Source organism: Apteryx rowi, unplaced genomic scaffold (assembly GCF_003343035.1).
Source record: "Apteryx rowi isolate R43461 unplaced genomic scaffold, aptRow1 scaffold_84, whole genome shotgun sequence".
In the NCBI taxonomy this organism is placed as follows: Eukaryota; Metazoa; Chordata; class Aves; order Apterygiformes; family Apterygidae; genus Apteryx; species Apteryx rowi.
The window spans coordinates 602,726-625,296 of NW_020451138.1; the positions used below are offsets into that span (position 1 = coordinate 602,726).

The 22,571-nt window shown below is 36.3% G+C and overlaps 1 protein-coding gene across 1 annotated transcript in view; it reads left to right on the plus strand.

Moving 5' to 3' along the window:
* Nucleotides 1-22,571, plus strand: part of ADGRB3 (adhesion G protein-coupled receptor B3) — a 465,440-nt gene that overhangs the window by 416,368 nt on the left and 26,501 nt on the right. Inside the window, exons 19-24 of the mRNA XM_026090008.1 lie at nucleotides 5,262-5,412; nucleotides 6,002-6,071; nucleotides 10,926-10,992; nucleotides 13,245-13,330; nucleotides 16,745-16,843; nucleotides 17,177-17,348. Coding sequence (XP_025945793.1) covers nucleotides 5,262-5,412; nucleotides 6,002-6,071; nucleotides 10,926-10,992; nucleotides 13,245-13,330; nucleotides 16,745-16,843; nucleotides 17,177-17,348 — 645 coding nt within the window. The remainder of the gene's footprint in view (nucleotides 1-5,261; nucleotides 5,413-6,001; nucleotides 6,072-10,925; nucleotides 10,993-13,244; nucleotides 13,331-16,744; nucleotides 16,844-17,176; nucleotides 17,349-22,571) is intronic.

The following is a 22,571-nucleotide window of genomic DNA, read 5'->3' on the forward strand; positions in this document are numbered from 1 at the left end:
GACAAAATCCAGCTGAGTGGATTTTAGCCCTATTCATTTTGCTATCACCAGTACAGATTTCATTTTTCTCCTTTACTTTCCAGTAGCTTTGATTCTTACACTATTTATCAGAATTTTTTTATTAGAACCCAGATAGAGGAAACTTGTTGTAGAAAAAAGAACCTGCTTGAGTGGAAGTAGGAAAATCAAGTATCCTTAGCTAACCCTCTTTGTCTTTATGTGGAGGATCTGTTCACATCGCTATTCAAAAAACACAGTTCTATTAAAAAAATCAGATGCTCCAAAAATCCTGGTAAATGGTTATTCTCAGGATGGATTTAAACTTTTTTATAGGTCATAAAAATGGATAAATCTAGATAACATTCAGCTTTATTGCATTAAAAAATAAAGCCCTAGAATCAGTGGCTTTGAATTTCCACTGTTTGTTATGTTTCCCAGCTGTGCTTCAGTACCCTTATTCTGACTGGATCTCCTACAAGAAGGAAAGAAGAAAATAATTTGATACCTGCCATGAGCTCTTGCTTTCAACAGTATATTATTTATTTAAAAAGAATGAAACATCTTCGCACTTCAAGCTAGCTAAATACTTAAGGCTCAGTTAAAACTCCTGGAATTGTACTTTTTGAGGACAGAAAAGCTCCTTTCCCCCACTCATAACTAGAATTAAATATGGGGAGCTGAGAACAACAGGAATGGGAGGAAGAGAAGGTTAGAGCAACAGAGTTGACTTTATTTCAGCAGCTTGAATAGCAGTGAATAAATTAGGCTGTTAAAATTAATGTGGTGCAAGTTGACAGGTGCTCAGCACAGGTAATTAATTCAGCGAGTTCTAATAAACTAGAATTAGAAGCAAATAAGAAGCAGCTCCTCCTAAAGAAACGGGGAGGACGTGGACGGCTATAGTGCGGACAGGTTGACACATTGAGGCTGCGTGCGAGTGGAGGACAGGGGGATCCAGCAGCACAGCTCCTGCGTCATGGGTGGGCTGGGTGGCAGCAGCACTTCCTCGCCAGGAGGGGAGACGAGAGGGAGAAGGAAAGACTGGGAGCAGTCCAAGAAAGAAAGAAATGCAGGTATGGTACTTAGTAAAATTATGGCTCCCTACCTAGAAGTGCTCAGTGCCCCATTTAATGACAGCCTTGGTGAAAATGAATATTCATTCCTATTTGGAAATGGACTTTCCAAACATAGCACTTTCCCAGACATTGCTTGTTTATTTGTTATCAAAGGGAAAGACCACAGGAGCAGCTAAAAGCCAGATTTCCATGGGGGTATTGGTCAACAGTGCTGAGCCCATGGCTATACCGGGCGTTTCACTTGCTGTGACTATTTCTCTCAGCGGGGGGAAGAGGGAGGCTGAATTCACGCGGAGCACTGCCTGCCCATGATTCTGTCATCACGATCCTGCAGCAGTTTTGATGTTTTGAGGCTGCTCTGCATCTTTCCGATGGTGTATGATGCAAATAGTTGCATCAGGGATACAGGCTTGTCACTGGTGTTCATTAAAGGTGCCCACCTGCCATTCAGAAGAGTTGGTTATAATCAACAGTAGTATATTCCAGCTACCGCACAGACCTTTTCGAATAAAATTTGCTTCTCCTATTTTCCGATTCTGTGACCAACATGATTGTTAATATTTTCATTACGGTTCTTTCTTTCACAACAGCCATGTCCATATTTTTACTAGATTATCATCTGTCTTTCTTTCAATACAGGGGATAGATTATGAGCTAAATCCTAAAGTCTATACTCGGTCAGCCATAACAGTTAGCAGTGTTTTCATCAAAAAGTCCAGAATTTGTTTTTATTTACAAATTTATAACAGAAATACTATATTCATATTTTTCAGGGTAAGTAATACTGTGTTTTACATAGGCAGTTTTTGCCTGAAAGAGTCTACGCTGTCCTCAAAAGTAATTTTTTGTCAAATACTGTTTCCTATAGAACATGTTAGGTTTTACAAAAGCATTGGTAGGAAGGCAAATTGAAGTTGTATGGTTAGAATTTGTAACATATAAGTCAGCTACTAAGATAAAGGACATTTCCGTATTTTATATTCTTCTTCTGTTTTACTGTGCATTTCCCTGTATAGCTTTCATTTTAAATAAGTATTTATATTTCACAGTTTTTCCTGCCAGCAATTTACCAAAGACAGGAGGAGGAAAAAAATTCTAACTCATTATAAGAGTTTGAAACTGTTCTGCTGACATTTTTAAAAGGAATCCAGAAAGAATATTATACATTTTTGTCTAAGAGAAAGGCAAAAACTTACTTTGCAACTCTCTATAAATGGCACTGCAGTGATGTACCATTACAACTGCTTCTGGAACGAGAGTCATAACTGAGATACAGTAGTGCTTGGCTTGTAACCAAGAATTAAGGATCTAAATGACCAGAAAAAAAAAGGTTTCTTTTTAAGTGAGATACAACAGTTCTAATTTAATGATGTAGAATTGTGGAGCTTGCAGTCATGTTGCATACTAATTTTGTCAGATGAATGCTAAATCAGGATAGCTGAAAATTCTGTTGCACAGTCATCTCCAGCTGACTTACTGGAAGCAACTGCTTTAAATGTACCAGTGTGAGACAGAGTGAAATCTCAAGATGGCAAAACTAAATTTCAGAATGGATATCAGAAATGTCCAATTTTTTGAAAAACAAAAATGTTTTATTATATAATAGGAAACTATGTCTGTTCTAATGTGTGAACATTCAGATATTAAAATAATCATTACTTCAGTTCAGCTTAATACCAGAAGCACATATATAAGGCTGTGGTGTTATTCATGGTTGCTGAAAATCCATCTGATTTGACCACATTTTTATTGAAACACAGGAAATCTTGTTCTCATTTAGGCTTTAATGGCGTAGATTTTATAAATCCACATACTTTGGGGGCATCTAAACTTAAGGATTAATGGCAAAATCTAAGATTTTGCTCACTGGCCATTGCTATAATACTTTCACCATATATAGGGAATAGTGACTTGCTTTAAATGACATGCCTGTAATCTTTTTCTTTGAGGTAGCAAAACAGTCAGAAGTGTCTTTTTGTTATATGACAATTTTAAGCTTTTTTCCATATCATTATTAGCGGAATATATTCATAGGTGTGTATTTCAGACCTGATTCTGCATGTCATTTAGATGCTTTTCTATTGACTTCAACAAGAATAAGACAAGATCTTTTTATGAACAATGTAATGCTAATTTTTAATTGATAGCTAATGTGGATATGCAGTTCAGCAATATGATTCAATCCAATTTTAGATCTGTGACTGCACTGGGGTTTTTTTAGTGTTACTCTAAAACAACACTTGTTTGGTTATCTAGATTTTTAGAAATTCGCTGTTCATGAAAAATTCACTCTTCATCAAGAGAGCTGATAATCTTCCATGTGTCTAATCTGAATGCTTTGACAGGCAACATTTCCCAATGCAGAAAGGTTAACGTATCCAAATAAAATGCATCCATGAATTCAGAACAAGATCTTAATTCTAATATCACAAATCTGACTGTAAATCAAGTATGTCAGTAATATTTAATACAGTGGAGTTATACTAGAGTGATGTCAGTGTGAAATCAGAATAAAACTCAGGATCTCTGAGATGAAGAAAGCCTGAAATACTAGATCTATTATTAAAAAAAGTAATTCCTTTATTCCCTCTTACATATCCTAGATATGTTTCTAAAATAAATCAATAACTACTGTATTTTCAGGTTTTATTGGGTTTCTACATCTTTACATTGTTTGCTCTTTAAAAAATAAAGAACGATTCTCTTGCATATAGCTATATAGAAAAAAACTTGCAAACTTAAATAGACAGTTTGACCCAGGATTAGAATGCAAAGTCTCTAAATTCATAGTGGTAAATTATTAATTTTTTGACTCTTAAAGTGCAGTTTGACAGTTTTCAGATTAGTTTCAGATGAACTACTTTTTCGAGAAAACTATTGGGGTGAAGAAGAATAACACAAGAGAATGTACAGTATGTTGTAGCAATATAGTTGGTTTCAGATGAGAAACTGGGAAAATCAACACAAGAAAAATTCAAAACCAGAAGATCTGAAAGTAATTAAGAATATAAAATGAACCAAATAGGATTCTAGTGGTATATCTGTTTTACCCTTCCCAAACTTTTCTAGCTATAGGCCTTGATTCAACAATGTTTTCAAACATCTGTATAAAATTATGCACTTGCATATTCTCTCCTTAAATAGCTTCCTGAACTGGGATTTTAGTATGTCCTGAAAAAATCTACTAGCCTTTTATTATGTGCATGTAAAATAACTTGCAGATATGTGTATGCTACATAAAGAAATAAACATAAAAATAATATTCAAATTTCTGAACTATGATCTTGCATTGCTACTATCAGGCGTATGGAATTATTTTTTTAGCCTTGATATGATTTTGACACTCACAGTTGTTGTAAGGATAAATGCAGCTTATTCTCAACATTAACAGTGTAGTTTTGGTTCTGGGGTACGATGCACAATGCATTTTATAGCCTGTAACTGCATTTCAAGCAACACAGTGATGGGTGGATCATAATTTATTCCAGGAAAGAGGCAAGCTTATTTATGTAAGCCACAACATTAAGATTAATTAAGAGCCACAGTGACAAAAGAGAGCCTAGACTGGATGAGCTCAAAGTACTTTTTAGATGACAAATGACTGACACCCATAAAAGCAATATCCAGAGTACTGGTCCCTTAAACCTGATCAAAGAGATGTCAGGCAGTATATCCAAAGAGCTTCAGATAGGTTAACCTTCTATAAGATTTAAATGAAAAATCAAATAAAGCTTAATCTATTGGCTAAAATTCAGATTTACAGTCAGGATGTGTACATTTGAGGGGAAAAAAAACAAAGCTGACAATTAGGAGCATTTGCAACCCCACATTTTCTTTATTCAGCTCTATATGCAGTACCTTTGTAACCAGCTCACCTCAGTGGAGTCATGATGATGCCTGGTCAAAGCAAACATGTAGAGAAAAATCTGGCTGAAAATTTTGTTTTCTGGTTTTCATCCCTGCTCTGCATACTGAGTGTCAGGGAACACAGTCCAATCTCTTCTGCCTAATCCAAATGAACATCTCTCTCTTTCTTTCTCTCGCTCTTTGTGGCAACTACACCATAAGGAGAGAGGTGATGCTAAAGATAAAGGTCAAGATGATAGAATATGACAAGTCTTTGGAATGAAAAAAGAAACAAGTGTCGCTAAGTATTCAGCATGAGCTTCTCTTTGCTTCCTGCAGGGCATCTGCACCACAACCACCGCATTTTTACACTTCTTCTTCTTAGCTTCATTCTGTTGGGTTTTGACAGAAGCGTGGCAGTCATATATGGCTGTTACTGGAAAAATTAGGACACGGCTCATAAGGAAACGTTTCCTGTGCCTTGGATGGGGTAAGTTCATAAAATTCATTTACTCAGAATCATTGGAATGTAATGTTTAATGCAGTAACAATGTCAAGGGTATTATCATTTTCTTCAGTAAACCTGAAAGATTGCAAACAGCACATGTTACTAAACAGAAAACTAGGTTAGGAGACTTTCCATTTTATCTCAAATGTCAATATAATCTTTTAGTTCAAGCTGTGCTGGTGTATATACTTCAGCATTCTGTAATATTTGTGTTTTAACATCACTTTTGTAGATTTTTAGCAAGGTAGTGTAATCTCAAGAAATCAAAATAAAGCAACAGAAAATATTCATTGAATATTCATGAAGTCTTTGGTAGGAGTTCACTTGAAGATGTCAAATGTATCAGTAAGTCAACTACATCAAAATGATGCACAATAGGTAGAAAACCCTGTCCCCCTCCCTGCAAGTGCTTGAGAAAAAAAATTCTGCCATTGCACTGAACTTTATTAAATGATTCATTCCATGTAAAATTGATCATTTTGCATTAGTTTGGCCTGTCATTTCTTGTCCAGACAGAACAGCAATATTTTGCTCAGCATCTAATGGTTATTACTACTTTGATTTTTTTCAGGTCTACCAGCATTAGTGGTTGCAATATCAATAGGCTTTACCAAGACAAAAGGATATGGAACAACTCACTAGTAAGTCAATCTGAAATGATAAATTCTGTATTTAATTAGCAAGACTTGCATAGCCATCAGGAATTTTATAGCATAGTCTAAAGGCCTACAGGTATCCATTCACCTTTGGAACTGCCCTAGGAATCAATGAGTGATCCACAGAAGAACAAAAAGAAAACCACATCCCAGTCTTGGGCTAAGCTCAGCCAAGTGCCAAGGATCCTGGATTTCCAGTGAGCACTTGAAGCAGCAAGCCTTTCAGAAGCACTGAGGATTAGATCCACAAAGTGACTTTGTTTTTTATAAATTTACCAAGAAGATCCTTAAATGCTGTGGTTAACTTTTGCCAACTTCTAAACATGTCTGCAACTGTACTGGCAAAAGTATTTCTGGCACCCAGGTTTCTGCCGCCAAGTATGTATACCACTACCTAGGCTTTAATGTCTGCAGGCAGCTTGGAGCCAAAGTCCCGCAGAGATCTCAAAATAGCACCTGCATGTATCCCCTCTCTCCTGGAGTGCCTGATCCAGCACATTTCCTGGATTGGGCCATGCATGAGAGACAGCAAGGAGGCCTGTATACTTTATTTACATCTTATTGATATAGTTCCTCTTTAGCCACCTGGCTAGTTACAGTGCTTAGTTAGCACCTGGGAAAATTCACTACTTAGCTAGGCTGCTGTTCCCTTATCTCTTGTGGAAGAAGGAGTTTAGCCTGAGTCTCCTGCCTGCCAACAGAATGCTCTAACCACTGAGATATTATGTATGCAGGAGCGCATTTCCCTCAGTCTCCCTGTTTGGAGCTCTCCTCACGTTGCCTAAGAAATTAAGTATGCATCTGGACAGAAAGAGAGGAAACATGACTCTCTAGCCTGGTAATGAGGGCATTCATCAGGGATGTGGATGAGTTAGGTCAAGTCCTTGCTTCAATGAATATTAAATTATTTTGCTCAGCATCATCACTGAGTAAGATCAGGATTCCCCCCTCCCTGTCCCGTGTGTCCCACTCTGCTGGCACATGGGAGAGTAGGCTTCAAGTCCTTGTTCCAGCTCTGGGTGGGTAAGAATTAAAAAAAACCAAATCTCCTATTATTTAATACCTGCTTTAACCACCGAACTCTTAAGTTTTAAAGTGTGAGAACATGTGTCTTGCATTTTTTTAATGAGGAACGGCTTACCTAATTGAAGCACTTATTGCTGGGACAGCACTTATGTCTGGGAATCATTGGACACTATATTGAGACCTGCTCCTCTGTCATTTTTTTCTAGCTAATATGAGCTCATCTCACTGGCTTTTTTACTATTTAGTCATGGAACCAGGACTGGAAATCTGTTAAGCTATGCGAATTACAAATTGTAACATTACAGTGTCCACATCCCACTGTAGATCTAGCCCTGTCCCTTACAGGATCAATCCCATTGCATTTATTCTACTGAAGTTATTCATCTGTGACTTCAGTTAATGTTGTTTCCTTTTCCTTCCTGGCTTGATCACATTTTTAGAAGAGGATATGCTGAAATATTCAGACAAAGCTACAAATCATACATTAAGGGTGAACTGGAAAGTAAGAAAGTGTGGGTCTGTACACATAACAGCTCCTCTCCCAATATCTAAAGTCAGCTGACACAGTACTGTGGAGCAAAAGGACAAATTGAAGTTTCAAGACTGAAAAATGCAGCTTTCATAACTTATTTGCAAATACATTTTCTTGACATCTGACATCACAATAATACAGAGAAAACAGCGGAAAGGAGTTTCCTCCTCCACTGCCATTGCTGTCCCACTCAGACTCAGAACTGCCAACAAAGGCCTGTGTCCTCTAGCTTTTAGGCTGCAGGAAAGCAGAGATTCTGTGCTGTTTTAGCATTACCATAAAGCACTTTTTGAAGTGCTTATACTAAGGAATATTTGGCCTGTTTGGCTGTATTCAGATATACATGTGCCAACACCAGAAATATGTCTTGTTGCAAACTATTCCTATTTTTTGAAAAATACTTTTCCAAATGAGGAAAATTATGAATGAAAATAAAGCAATTGATTCCAGTCCTGTAGTCCTGTAGTCCCACACATGAAGAGATTGACTGTAAGGGAAAAGGCCCAAGGATCTTTGAAGAAGATTTTAAGTAAGAAATAAATTGGCTATAAAGAAAAGCTCTGAAACATAAAACATCATGATCTCAGTTTCACAGGGCAATTATGTATAAATAAGTGATGAGGGTGGACCAATTCCATGATTAAGCAGCTTCTGATTTCTACCTCTTTCATGCAGCTCTACTTATTAGACAATTATACTATAGTGCATATAAAACCACATATGAAAACTCTATTTCATACTGGCACTTGTATTGATACACAGTTACAAACAGAAAAGATTTCCTAAAAATAGTAAAAAACACAGTGACAAGCTTTCTGGTATTTCAGGATATCTGAGGAAGTTTCATTTGTCTGAAAGAGTGATTGTTTTTTCCAACTATTTCTTTGGATCTAATAAGGATTGTTGCTGCCTATCCTCAGATGATCACAGCCATAAAAGCACCACTACAAGTGATAGTTAATAAACCACTGTGACATACTGCTGTATATATACAGTGCTATGTATTAATAAGCAGTGCAGTTAAGTTGTAGGAATTCATTACATGAGCAAAAGTTAAAATTTCATCATAGACATGCTGTCCTGAAAGGAGGTGCCACTCTCCCAGAGAGCATCGAACTACTCTGAGGATGTATGGCACACACAAGCAAATCTACAGATACTTCATCATTCAGCAGAATTTATGTCCGTGTAACATGGTCCCATAAAACCAGCAGTGGATGATCTTAATACTAATCAATTTATATGGCTTTCTGCTATGTGGGGAACAGGGAGAAAGAACACAGAACAGGAGAACAAAACAAAAAGAACTATAAAGCACAGAAAAAAAAGCTATTAGAGCAAAGAAAAAGAAGAGAAGAAAGAAAAAATGGTCAGAAAGCTGTCAGCAATTCTCTTACAATGTAAGAAGGTACCTGAGAATCCATCTTCACAAAGTCTCCAACTTAAAAAGGTYGGGAACCAGTGCATTTCAGAGTTATTAACTGACAGATATTGAGTATATTGTACTAATCACATCATAGATTGTTGAAAATTCAGATTGTTGAAAACTGAGACTGTGTAAAGAAAAGACAGCCTTTACAATTTTTTTCCCAGCTTTATTCGCGAATGGAAGTCATTCTATCAGCCGTTCTGCTTGAGGGCATGTGAGAGGGTTTTACAGATTTTTGTGATGAAAACTTTTTTGTTTCTATTAAAAAAACCTCGTTGACTCTTTTTTCTGCACAGGTAACTCAAAGTGCATTCCAAACACAATATGTCAACAGTTTTTATGGACTGTTGTGTCTATCTGCTAATAAACATGAACATTTTAATTATATATTTTAGTTATGCACAGTGGTCATTTTCACTGAGTTTTAAAGTTCACACTGGTAGGGTAATGTACTGTGAATATATTCCTCCTTTTCAGAAGCCCATATTCTCAGTTTCTCACAATAAATAACCTAGTGGTTGGAAAAATAGCAACAAACATTGCAAAAAATTTTGAAAACATTTTTCTTTGACATTACAAAAATAAATTAAACATTACTTCTGTAATGGTTTTTGAGATAGGATGTAGAATAGCATAACAAGTATTACCTTTTTAATAGTGAAACAGATATAAATTATTTATATCAATTTATCATTCTGGAATTTAACACTCTGATGCAGCTGGGTTCAACTCGCAGATTTCGCATAGCTTCATTGCAATGGGAAACACTTTTTTTTCTTTGCAGTTAAAATTCCAGCCATAACAGACTGCTAATATTATGATGTGTTTGTGTTTAATTTACTTGGTTTTCAAAAGTACAAAAAGAACACTGGGAAATAAAAAAAAAATCTGTATGTTTCTAATGTGATTGTTTCTTGATGTGACATTCAAGTAAATTATTTGAATGCATATAATTGTGTTTTCTTAGATGTAGGTGTGATAGTGTATTCCAATAAACATGCAGTTCTTTGAATGCATAATCGCTAGGAAAATAGCAAAGCTGCATTTACTTCAGTGTGTGCGGCTCCTGATCATGTGCAGACATGGAAAGCTTTACATCGTGTTGTATCAAATACTTAGAATTTGATTCTGTAAGCATTCTGTGTTTGGAAATCTGATGGTTTTCTGTGAAAGCCTGGGTGCCATATGACAAAGTATGCAAGATTAGTAAGTCACCAGAAAATACAGTTTTCAGATACTTTAAAAATATATTTAAGTTCTTTGCAAAATATTCCAGAGAATACAGAACAGGGAGATCATATATAATGATTTTTCTTTAAAGAGAGTAGAGTCTGTAAGACCTTGTCCTAAGAGTAATTACTGAATAACATAAGTGTAGATTTATAGAAGCCTCTTTTTTAAATTAAGTTCTACATTATAGATACTTGACCTTTCATTGTTTTAAGTATAAAACTGTTAGACATTATAAGCTAGAAATGTTTCTAGATATCTATATGGCAAATCCTGTTCAGTTAACTCATCATACATGATTAGAGGAAATTTAACACAGATTTACAAACATATTTTATGTTATACTCATAATAAATTTTAGGCACTTCAGTATATGTATAATTTGCATTAAAATTTTTGAAACATTAACAACTGGGCTCAGGAATGGAGACCACTTTTCAACTGTGTACATCATCATATCAACAAAGTAATTTAACTCTCTTTTTTGTGCCTATGAATCTCTACATGTAGGACTGAATATATGTCAGGAGAATCTCATACTGTAGTAAATATCAATGTTTTCTTGGCAATACTTTATACTTATTTTTAATTTGTGTTAGTTCTTCTCTAATGTTCTTTCCAGCTGTTGGCTGTCTCTTGAAGGAGGGCTACTTTATGCTTTCGTTGGACCTGCAGCTGCTGTTGTCTTGGTAAACATTAATATCATTTCTAGCATTTTCATACGAAGTGATGGAATATGCTATTTGAATTGTGAAGACTTAGCTCTACAATAGCATTAAATTTTGCTGTAAATATCAAGCTCAGTGTTGTTTAACATACCTTCAGTTTTTTGAATGCATGATTCAATTAACTGTGTCACATCTTTTACATCAGGTCTGTATCTCTCCATGTTTACATCAGAAGCTGTGAAAGAATAATGTGCTGCTGGATGGCACACAAAACTTGTTACAGGCATCACTGAGTTATCAGTAACATCTACGTAGCTGTCAGTGCCTTGTGAAGTTCGGTGACGGGCTTGATTCAGTGCTGCCTGGCAGCGTATCACTGTGCCAGCAAAGGCAGCCGCAGCGGTGGAGCCGGGCAGCAAGTGCTCTCTGCCTACTGCTTTTGAAGGAAAAAAAGCCATGGTAGCTGAGAGATGTCACTTGTTTGTGCAGTGGTCTTGCACAACTCTGGAAATGCATTTAGGTGTAAGATTCACTTTGCCTAACTGTAGACATCTGTAGTGTAGGTTTCTGCATCTAAGCAAGTTATCCCAGACATATTTCATCATCAGTGGAAGAAAAAGCACACAGTTTTAGGGCCCAAATCATCAGAACTCTTTCAGGCATCTGCCTGAGGATAAGATGAATTGCACCCTACATGTGCCACTGGCTATCAGTTGTCTGCTCTGCAGCCTGTGTGGTTTTTGTATAATAATTTGTTCAGGGTTTTTTGCTTACTTCTGGAAGGGAGATTACAGATTTTGAATCTAATTCTTCTTTCCCCTATGCCATTTTTTTGTACCAGGATAGCCCTATCAACACCAGTTATTTCTGATTTTCCCTTGCAAAAGGGAATCAGTCTTAGCAGTCATCAAAGATATAGCCATTCAGCTACAAAGATTATCCTGATACTGATGTTTACTACTCCCATGAGTATGTCTCATCATTGCCTGGAGTCAAGCCAGGATCCTTTTGTACAACTCACAGTCCCCGTCATGATGGAGAAGCCAAGGATGTTTACAAAAAGCCAGTCATAATTTTCACACGGAACTGTATGTTCTCTGTGTAATTGGCAAGCTTTATTCAGTGCTGTTTGAGTTCCCAGCCGCGGTTTGCCCTCCCATTAGTTAGTAGCTGTGGAAGGAGCTGTTCTATGCAACCACTTAAGCCTAACTGTATGAAGCGAAAGAATTATATAACATATAAATGCTGAAATAAAGTGATGATAAGAAGAGCTAAAAAAGAGTTGGCAGGAGAGATTGGCAACAATTAGGTATTTTGGCACAGGTCTTTATAAATCTGTTTAAAAGGAAAAAGCATCATCCTTTTCTACCCCCCCCCCCAAAAAAAAAAACCAAAAAACCTGAGCATTTTTTAATAGATTCCGACTTTGATATTACCTCTTTGCAGGGTCATGCAGAGTTAGGTGCATAGAGTTTAGATCGATAATACAAGTGGATAATAACATTCATTAAATTGTCCATTAAATGCCATTAGTGTGTCCACTGAGTGCCAAAGTCTGACTGCTGATTTTTTTTAGGTTAGGTCTTCAATGGATGTATGCGATCATAACATCATTTACTGTAATGGAGCTAAACAAGCTTACCCCAGCCATTTATTTGGCCCACAAAAAAAAGGGAACTGCAGTCAAACAAGGCTCATGACTGGCATTTTGGTGAATGCCGTAGACAATGTCTGATGCACGGGAGGATATGGAAAACCCAGTCTGGTTCTGCATAAATGAGAACACTCACATATGCGTTAAGTGCCTAGAAAGTAACCTGTTTATGGTCATTTGTGTGCTGTACGACTAGGTCTGCCATGTGCACACAATTCAAATGCATTGATCTGTGTCCTGGAATAGGTTATATGATTGCAATTAAAACTGAGGAAATATTAAAGCTATATCTCTCAAGTTTCTTGCTAGCAGGCAAGTGGATATGTAGCTTGATACAGACAGAATTCAAGATTCAAAAATAAGGTTGTTGCAGTGTGTGTGTGTGTGTGTGTGTGTGTATGACCTATTTAAAAATATGCACTTTATTGTGTTTGGAAACTGTGCCAAATTATCTCTGATGAAATACTCCGACATGTAACATGGGACATATTACAAGCATGGAAGAGGAAGTTTCTGAATAAATATTCAGAAATAAAAAAAAATCTATTTCTGAATATTTCAGGATGAAATATTTGCTTTCAGGCACTAAAAGTTCAGCTGTTTGTTTTCTGTTTGACAGGTCAACATGGTGATTGGCATTTTGGTATTTAATAAACTTGTTTCCAGAGATGGAATCCTAGATAAAAAGCTCAAACACAGAGCAGGGTAAGCAACAATTGGGTTATTTTAAAGCATATGAAAATTGTATCACCAATTTTCAATTACAGATATTCACCAAAATGCATTTGATTGTGCTTTGAACTTTTATATAAGTGTAACAGCGTGTCTAACAGATTCCATTCATCTCAAAAGTTGCAGTTGCATTATCCTGAGGGAATGCAACTAAACAAACTAAACATAATAAAACACAAGTACAACAGTATTAAGTGAATAAGAATGAGGATTGAACAAATCTGAGCAGAGGTTTCACAACAATGTCACACATCTAAAATTATTGCAGTTAGGAAAATATTTTTATGACATGTATGTACAGAAGGAAACAGTTATTTTTCTTTCTAACTGTCAGCTTTAATTACTGTGGTGTCTAGCATTTTCCAACAATATATCCTTAGTGAGGTTAATACTACTCTGGCACTCTAACTATGTGAAGAATTTGCTTGTGTTCTTACAACAGTATATATGCAGAAGTATGTTCTAAATTAGTGTGACAGAATTTGAAAGTAAAAAAAAACATGTTTTAAAAGACAAAAAAAGATAAATAGAAATTCTCTGTCATTGATTATTTATTTGCAGTTTCATTTAAATTCTGTGTTTTATCATGAGAAAGAGGATTATAACATAGTTCTTTTCAAAAACTGTGTTCTTCAGTGGAACAGAAGTACTGTAATAGCAAAGCTAGATTCATTCCCTGTTGGAGAAAAATATTTCACAAGTGCATCATCACTTTCTTAATGCTTATGAAAATATCTCAAAACTTTGCATAATGGTAAACTGCAGCATATTTTACAGCTACATGTTCTAGTACTCTGTCTTCTGGGCCAGCTTGTAGTTAACAGCACCAATGTCTGCATTCTAGCAATGATAGCAATGATATTTTCGTATTACTGTGTATTACTGCTGTTGGTAAACTTATTAAAGCTTCAGTTTGAATTATTTTATCATTCTGGTAACAGTACCATTCCTGAAAAGTTCAATTCATTGGTCAGATGAGCAGACTTATGATAAATACTTTGGCTGGTGGTTTGCATTTGATATTATTTCAATTAGATCCTTCTGATTTTTAGTTCTTTTCCCTGTCTTTCTGACAAAAATAAACAAAAGCTTTCATTGTGCTCCTTTTCCCTTTTCCTCCTTTTTCATTAGAAAGTATTAATTTCTTAATCTTATCCTTGTCTACATTGTTCCATCAACTTTCTTAACTGTGTAATAACTCTGACAAAATATAGAGTATTATAAAACTAGCCAAATTATTTTAAGAGTGGTAATAACTTAGTAATCAGCAGATCAGCTTCACATCTGCTCTAATTCCAGTGATTTCAGAAGTTGGACCAGCCACAGGTTTGGCTTCATACATTTTCTAAGGATGTCAGAGCTTACATTTAACTGTATCATTTTTTTTCAGCTACTCAGTTGTATGCTAGAGAAATCTATTTGCTTATACTACACTTTCCTGATGAACCAAATAACTTGCTTTCTAAAAGCACGCAACTTAATAAAGAGGTATTCTACTTTAAAGTAAATGGGTGAAGAACTAGAAATGATGCTGTCAGAAACAATCCAGCACTTCTAGGGAAGCCTATAGGTGCTCTAATCAAGAAACAATCTAACTTCTGTAATAGCATGTGAAGGTGGCTTGGCAACAGCATTGCTTGCTACTACTTGGCAGACAAAGGGTCTTGAGTCATTCTTTGGGGCATGGGAATTTGTGCAGCGTTTGGCCTCCATCAGAAAGGGGATTGCTGTTCATTTCTCAAATATTTCTTGCCAGCCATGCTCAGGAAGGCAAATTTATTCTTTCTGGCAAAGACTGAGGTCACACCTGTCAAAAGTTCGTTCAGAGTTCAACTACAGAAATCATTTATTTAGAATTAAAGCAGCAAATGGGGCAAAATTTGCTAACTCCAGCTATTTCTGCCTTAATAAGTATATGGTGAATCAACAAGTGAAAAAAGAACTGGATATGTCATCTTGATGAATCTCAGTGAGTTTTTCTGGCTTAAGGGGTAGCATAAATATATGCCCAGCCAGAAGGATTATATTTGGTTTTACAAACACAGCAGGTACTGTTGTTATTTTCAATCTAGAGAACAGATCCATAGAGCTACAGAGAAGAAGCCAGTGTAATAACATTACAGCATTGCCTATCAAGAATGGAAAGTATTTTCCCAAACCTAGTTTGAGTTTACCCAAGGCATTTTTAAGGTTTGCTCTTTAGAGTAGATCTTTAACTGGCATAAGCTGGTGTGGTTTCACTGACTTCTTTTCACACTCCACGATCAAATTTACACCATGTCATGGCTAAGCACTTTTGTTTTTACCAAGAGTCATCACTTGCCTTACCAAAATGGAAACCACTGGAGTTCAGTGTTTGTTTTGGGTGGTATGTTTAAAAACATGTGAATGTTGGGTTTGGCAATAAGAAAGAATTCAGTCAGGTGCAATAACTGGGGGAAAAAATGGAAGTGTTACCTTTCTTTACCATGTTCACCGTTTTCCAGCTGGAAATAGGTAAAGCATCTTCCCTGTTTATAATCGCATGTCTCAATCAGCTGTGGTTATTTCTGGTTCTGATAGCAGAAAGAAATGGAATAGCAAAGCTCTTTGCTTAGTCAAATCAGGAAGTTGAAGGCGTGATATACGCAAAAGAAAATTTAAGTTCCACGTTTTGCCCTTTAACTCTTGTGACGGGTGCTGAGGTACAATTGTCCATACCAAATGGTTTGAGCTTAATGCTTGTGTACTGTGTTTTATTAAAAGGCAAAACAGGTCACCCTTTTTTTAAGTACCAACTGATATTTATTTCATCAGATTCCATACATTTCAAGCCCTGTATTCAGACCTTCAGATGGCATGAATAGTATCACTTCAGATGTCAGTGGGCCATTCACATCACTAGCACAAATCTGATTATACAGTATGCCCATATTGATTTGATGCATTTTGCAAGTTTCTTTCCCTGTTAATGCTCTGTAATTGTACATACTTCATACTGCTCCTGTTTATGTCCTATACTGTTTCTCAAGCAAGTCAGTTTGGATACAACAGTCTTTTCAGTGGTCTGAATAGAGGGATTTCACTCTGTGTGTCTATCCTAGCAGGTGCTTATGTTTACTTCAGCGTATTGAGCAGTTTTGATCACTGGACATTTGGGGCCTTTTTTGGCTTAAATGGAAGAAATAGAGTTTGCATGAAATGAAGCCCCCATAGCATTAACATTTAAAGCTAACAATAACGTAAAGTACAAAGTACAGTTTTGCGACAGCCTAGAGCATTTATCCTGAATTAGTCTACTTACTTTTTCTGCATGACATCATATTTAAAAGCTAAATTTCAGTAGCAACGTTTTTTGGTGACAATTCAATATTTTGTTCTTTTTGTGGGTGTTCTGTTTGTTTGCAGTCAGATGAGTGAGCCTCATAGCGGTTTGACGCTCAAATGTGCCAAGTGTGGAGTAGTTTCAACAACAGCTTTGTCAGCCACCACCGCCAGTAATGCCATGTTAGTCCTGATCATTTACATCTTCTTGTTACAAATCTTATACAGTGCATGTGAGACAATAGTTTGATGATGACGACTGTGTTTGCTAACACTGTATAGAGTGCTGAGCACATTTAAATACTTTTTAACAACAACAAAAAAAATTGCTACTGTGTTTATTAACTGAATACAGGATATTCTTTAGAACATAAAGTACCGACACTGTTATATACTTGTCTGTGATTTTCAAGTTAACTTGATAAAGTGCCATCCTTAAATAAATTTTATTTTAATAGTGAGCTTTTAATCATTTGCCTACAATTTTACAATCCCATTTTTCTCTTCTTTCAATAGGGCATCTCTTTGGAGTTCCTGTGTGGTGTTGCCACTTCTGGCCCTGACTTGGATGTCTGCAGTTCTGGCCATGACAGACAAAAGATCAATATTATTTCAGATTCTTTTTGCAGTATTTGATTCATTACAAGGCTTTGTTATTGTCATGGTCCATTGTATTCTCCGAAGGGAGGTGAGAAATGGCTTCCCAGTTTTGTAAAGGGCTGTGTTCCTGCTAATCTCTCAACTGCTGTTTAATGTTGTATACAGCTTGCTCTGCAGAAGTATATTTTATAGAAAGAGAAAAGTATTTTATGATGAGATGTAAAGAGGAACAAGGGGGAAAAAAGAGGGGGAAGATCAATCAATTCCAGATGTAAAATGTCACTCTCAGTATAAAACTGTACGCACTTAATTAGAGGTCACCTTTAATCAAACCCAAGTTCAGTTTATTTTGAAGTGTTAGGCTTTCCCAATATCATGAGTGTAGAGAAATGCTAACATGAATGCCCCTTTCTTGAGGAACAAAAGCTATATATTTTTACAGGCTGAAACACTGATTCAAATACAAAATGATTTCTGCTTATAGTGTCCCTGAGAGAGGAAACACAGCAAAAATGTGTTTGGTAGGTAGGTTTGAGCTATCCTTTCACTTCTACGCACTCAGGTATTAATATACTTAAGCTACAGGGAAAAAGAGGATGAAGACAGATGTATGCATTGAAAACAGCTAGGAAAAGCTGATGTTACTGGCCTGCCCTTCACAACTCTAAGCCACTCACTGCCCAATTCACCACCACTCAAATCTGATGACAAAGCTATCACATTAAGTGCTCTTTAGCCTGACTCCAGCAAAGCTTCTCTAATGTAGCTAACCTACTAACTAACCTAACATTTTTACTGAAATGGGTTTGAGAGCATTCGCACAACATCTTTGCTCGCTTATCTGTGGAAGTGGGAACCTCTATCAAAAATGAGCAGAGGAAGCCCAACTGGAGAAGAGTAACCTGTTCCACTGGCATATCTATTACAGAGCTCATGTCTGTTTAGACCCTAAGTGTGGCATTTGCCATTTATCAACTCCAGGATATTTATCACATCCCAAAACACATCACACTGCCTAGCATTGTGATGGCAGGAGCTATCCAAAGGCAGGATACTTCAGGACTGAAAAAATGGGAAGATGTTTCAGGAGAGATTTATTGGCAACACTGAGTGAGGAATCTCACACAGTGGTTTTCCTTTCCACCATCCACAGTCTTCATACATTGAAATTCACCAAAAAATTCATCAAAAATGAGTATAAGTGACACAATTTATTTCAATTTTCTAGTGGTACACCACTCTGCATGAACTTTTTATCATTATCCCACACAGTGTATGTATGAGATTATCCTATCAAAGTATTAAAGTTTTCAATTTTTAAGGAGAAAACTTACCAATATCTTGCAGAAATTAGTACTTTTCATTGTGCTGATTCTATCCCACTTTATTCAGGCTATAAATTGTTGTTTTTCTTAGTTTGTTATCAGCTTTCCTAGTGCAAAGTGCTTACCTCTTTTACCATCACTTTTTTGTTCTTGTTATTCAGGATAAAAAGATGTGCAGAATAAGAGATGCAACTTAAGGCAAATCTATTTTATGTATCCCCTTATTTTTCTAGCATTTTCCTTCCCCATATGATATATATTTTTAAGAGAGGGTATTTCACCCTAGAATTGAAATCCACCATTTTATGTATTCTCGTAGTAAAATGGTAAGATACTGCAACCATTTATACTTCATTTCTTCAGTAAAAAGTATAGCAGTTCCCTACTGGTGTTCCTGTCTATGAAATTGCTATTTCCATTGGGGTATATTAATTATCCTGGAAAGGGTATACCAACTCTCACTTACTGTCCTGAGGATCCATATTTATTTAAAAAAATGTATCTTTAGCTCAAGGTTGCAGATGAAACCTTCAAAATACGAAGCAGTATAAACAGCATTGTCTTTCTAAGTATGCAGAAAGCTTGCACCACATTCCTGGTAGCCAAAGTCACTGATTTGGTCAAAAAACTGACCAAAATCCATAAGAAATTTTAAAGGTAACATAGCATAGTGCTGTATAAAGGTAAAAAATTAAGAAATTGAAGCCTGCTCCAGTACAGTAATGTCAGAAGTTTATTTTGGAAAAAAAAAAGTTTTGATTGTTTAAAATAAGATTGATGCATCTTCCCACAATGCCCCAAGCCTTGAACTCAAGACAGGTTCCCAGCTTAATGACAACTATTTGATGAAAGCGCTTCTTTCCCATGGAACCCTTTGATATTGTTGAACATCTCATTCTTGCTCTACTTACAGGTAGGACTTTAATGATGAAGGTGGAATCAGTTTTCTTCTATAAGTAAACTCAGTTTTCAAATTTGCGGAGTATCCTGACTGGAACCACTTTTAACTCAGTGTTTCTAGTGCAAGCAGTATGCAAAAATATATTCTTGTAAGAATGTTGATACAGGAGTTTAGAATCTTAATTGTTTTTGTGTATGCAAAGCAGTAGCTAGCTATGGTTTACTTTGTTCACTGCTTTTTTGGCAAATCACATATACAGATCTCATTTAACAGCAAAGAACCATCACTTTGGTTAACTACTTAAAGGAGTTGTTCCATTAAGCCAATATCTTGACAGTTACAGACCTGGTCCTGACACTGAGATCCTAAAAGAAAGGCATCTAATAAGACAGCTAATCAGGATATCTACATAGTACTTTAAAAATGACCTCATGAGAAAATTTCCCAGCGAGGCCCCCAAAGCACTGAAGTACCATCTGATTGTCCCTTATCGCAAAGGGGAAGGAGTTTTTTTTCTTCACTCATGACAAGTTAGACAGAAATAAAGGTACAGTGACAACTTACCCACTAATCAGAAGATTAGCTCCAGTTAAGATGATGACAGCAAAGGTGGTAGAAGACACAGAAGCATAGACATACTGCTGTTTGAACTCTAGCTGACATTACACATTGCATCTTCTGTTTTCCTCCAGATCTCAATTGTAGACTGGGCAAAACACTTGAGGAAATAATTAAGGTAATTTTTTTACATGGGAAAAGAAAAGTTCTTCAAGGACAGCAGAGAAGCAAAAGTTGATGCACTTTAAACAATTTTTTTTTTTTTTTAAATGTGTTGTATGGACCAGTCTGCAGCAGCAAAGACATAACTGTTAACTGCAGCAAACTCCTATACAGAAGGAGACTTAACTCCAATAAGTCATGTTTCAAACTGGCTCCTTAGTCTAGCAGTAGAAACCCTTAGGTCAGTCTGCAGTATAAGCCAAGGCAGTGGCCATCATGCAGAGCGTGCAATGCAGTCCTTGCACTGCACTTGATACCTCCCCAGCTGAAAGAATCATCTGTTACTTTCTGTTGTCTGTGAAAGTGTTTTGCTCTGCCAGTGCATATCAGTGAAACCCTGCCAACATACTTATCATTCTTGATGACAGCCACAAAGCTATCTCAGTTATAGCCTGCAGGATCGATCTAATATTTATAGCATGCCAGCATAGGCAAAACAATAATTCTGACTGTCAGAAAAAAATTGTGGGGTGGAATATATCACAACAAAATTCAAACAAAGAGGACAGCCCTGCTTTACTATGCCCTTATTATTGTTACTTTACAAAGAGAGACTTTTACAGTTATATATAAACCCCTTTTGTTTCCCCTTAATTATATTGACATAAACATAGATAGCAGAAGTATTTTTTACTTTCTCTGCTTCCAGAAGTGTGAGTATGCTATATCAATAATGTTGTGTGAGAAGGGCTACATTAGGGAGCCAAGGAGGTTTGCTAACTAAGACATAAAACTAAAAGAGAAGTAAGTGATGTGCTGTGTCTGGTTCTGCCCACCAGAACCAGCTCAGGGTCTTTGGGAAAGACAAATCTCTCTATAATTCCATTTCCTAACTTCTAAAATAAACATAATAATACTATAGATTTCATATAAACCACTTTGGAAATTAGGAAGGAAAAATGCAAAGAGTTAGGTATTATTGCTTTATGTTGCCTTCTTAGCCTGGAGAGCCTACTATTTTTTTCTCTGCTCCTTGCTGTTCAAATACTTAATTGGGCATTGGAAGAATGTGCGGTATAAGTCACAGAGCAGAGACTGATAGGAAAAGCTGGTGCTAAGGCTTCTTTACTATCAGAGCAAAATGGTCTGCCTGACCTGCCTGAACACAAGATTGTCTAAAGCTAATTTGAATCCTACTGAGTAACTCTGGTTACTGCTGCTGATGGGAGGAAACCGCATGTGTTTTCTTCTTTTGCTGTGCTCTGTTGACTAGAGTGCATTTGGATTAAATGCATCATTGGCATCTAAAGCCCACATTTCTATATTGCAGGAGAAAAAAAAAAAAAAGGGTACATGAGTAGGGAGAGGGTAAGTTATAAAAGCTTTGAGTTGGTTACTGTTGCTAAGGAAACCACTTCCTTGGTATCCGCACGTTCATCACATCTGCCTCTCCTGCTCTGCCTGGCTCTACAAAAATCTTGTGACTTGTTAGAAGGGGGGGGAACAAGATTATGCTTCAAAGTAAGATAAAGACAACACAGTCTTTACGTATTCAAACAACAATTTTGAATAACTGGTTTTAAAAAGCAAGCAAGTATTTAGGCAGCTCGACTTTTTGTTTATTTTTGCTTTGTGTGAGGATGCCTAGAGGTTGCAACATATGTCAATATTATGGACACAGCTATATTTGACATTCTGTTGATATGTTCAAATAGTATGTTGCTTGCATTTAGAAAATGTTGTAAGAAACATGCACATTTAAGATTATTCTAACATCTATTACAGAAAGTGCTGAAAGCTTCATTCTTCTTTCTATTCTATATTAGTCTTTTTCCACCTGCAGCAGTCACTTATCAAGACTGCAGAGCACTTTTATTCATTTAAGGGTTGAGCACTTTAAAATAAGGCTTCCTAATTACAAAAAGAAATAGTTTTTTTCCCATTTCATTTTCCCTTTTGTGAAAGCTCTCAAAGAGCTTGCAGCAGAATATGATGTATTCAGAGGAGAAGCCTTATGTTCAGCTTCAGTTAATGAATTATCCTCTTTTGCTGCTCACAAAATGTCCATGAGTAGAATATGATATTCTCTCTTTTAATTGTTCTAAATCAGACATCAAATAATTTCTACAGATAATAAATGGAATGTAGATTTTTGGTAGGCATTTCATTAACAATATTTCCATATTCAGACAAGAAATGATACTTGTTTGTTTTGGTTGGAGGTCACCCAAGTAAGTTCCTGTTTTCCAAGTCACATCTTGCAGTCAGGTTGCTAATATGAATACATGAACTTATGTAATCAAAATTCAAGTTTTAAAACATTTTCAGCATACTGTCAAAATACTGGTAAAAATATTCCTTTCCA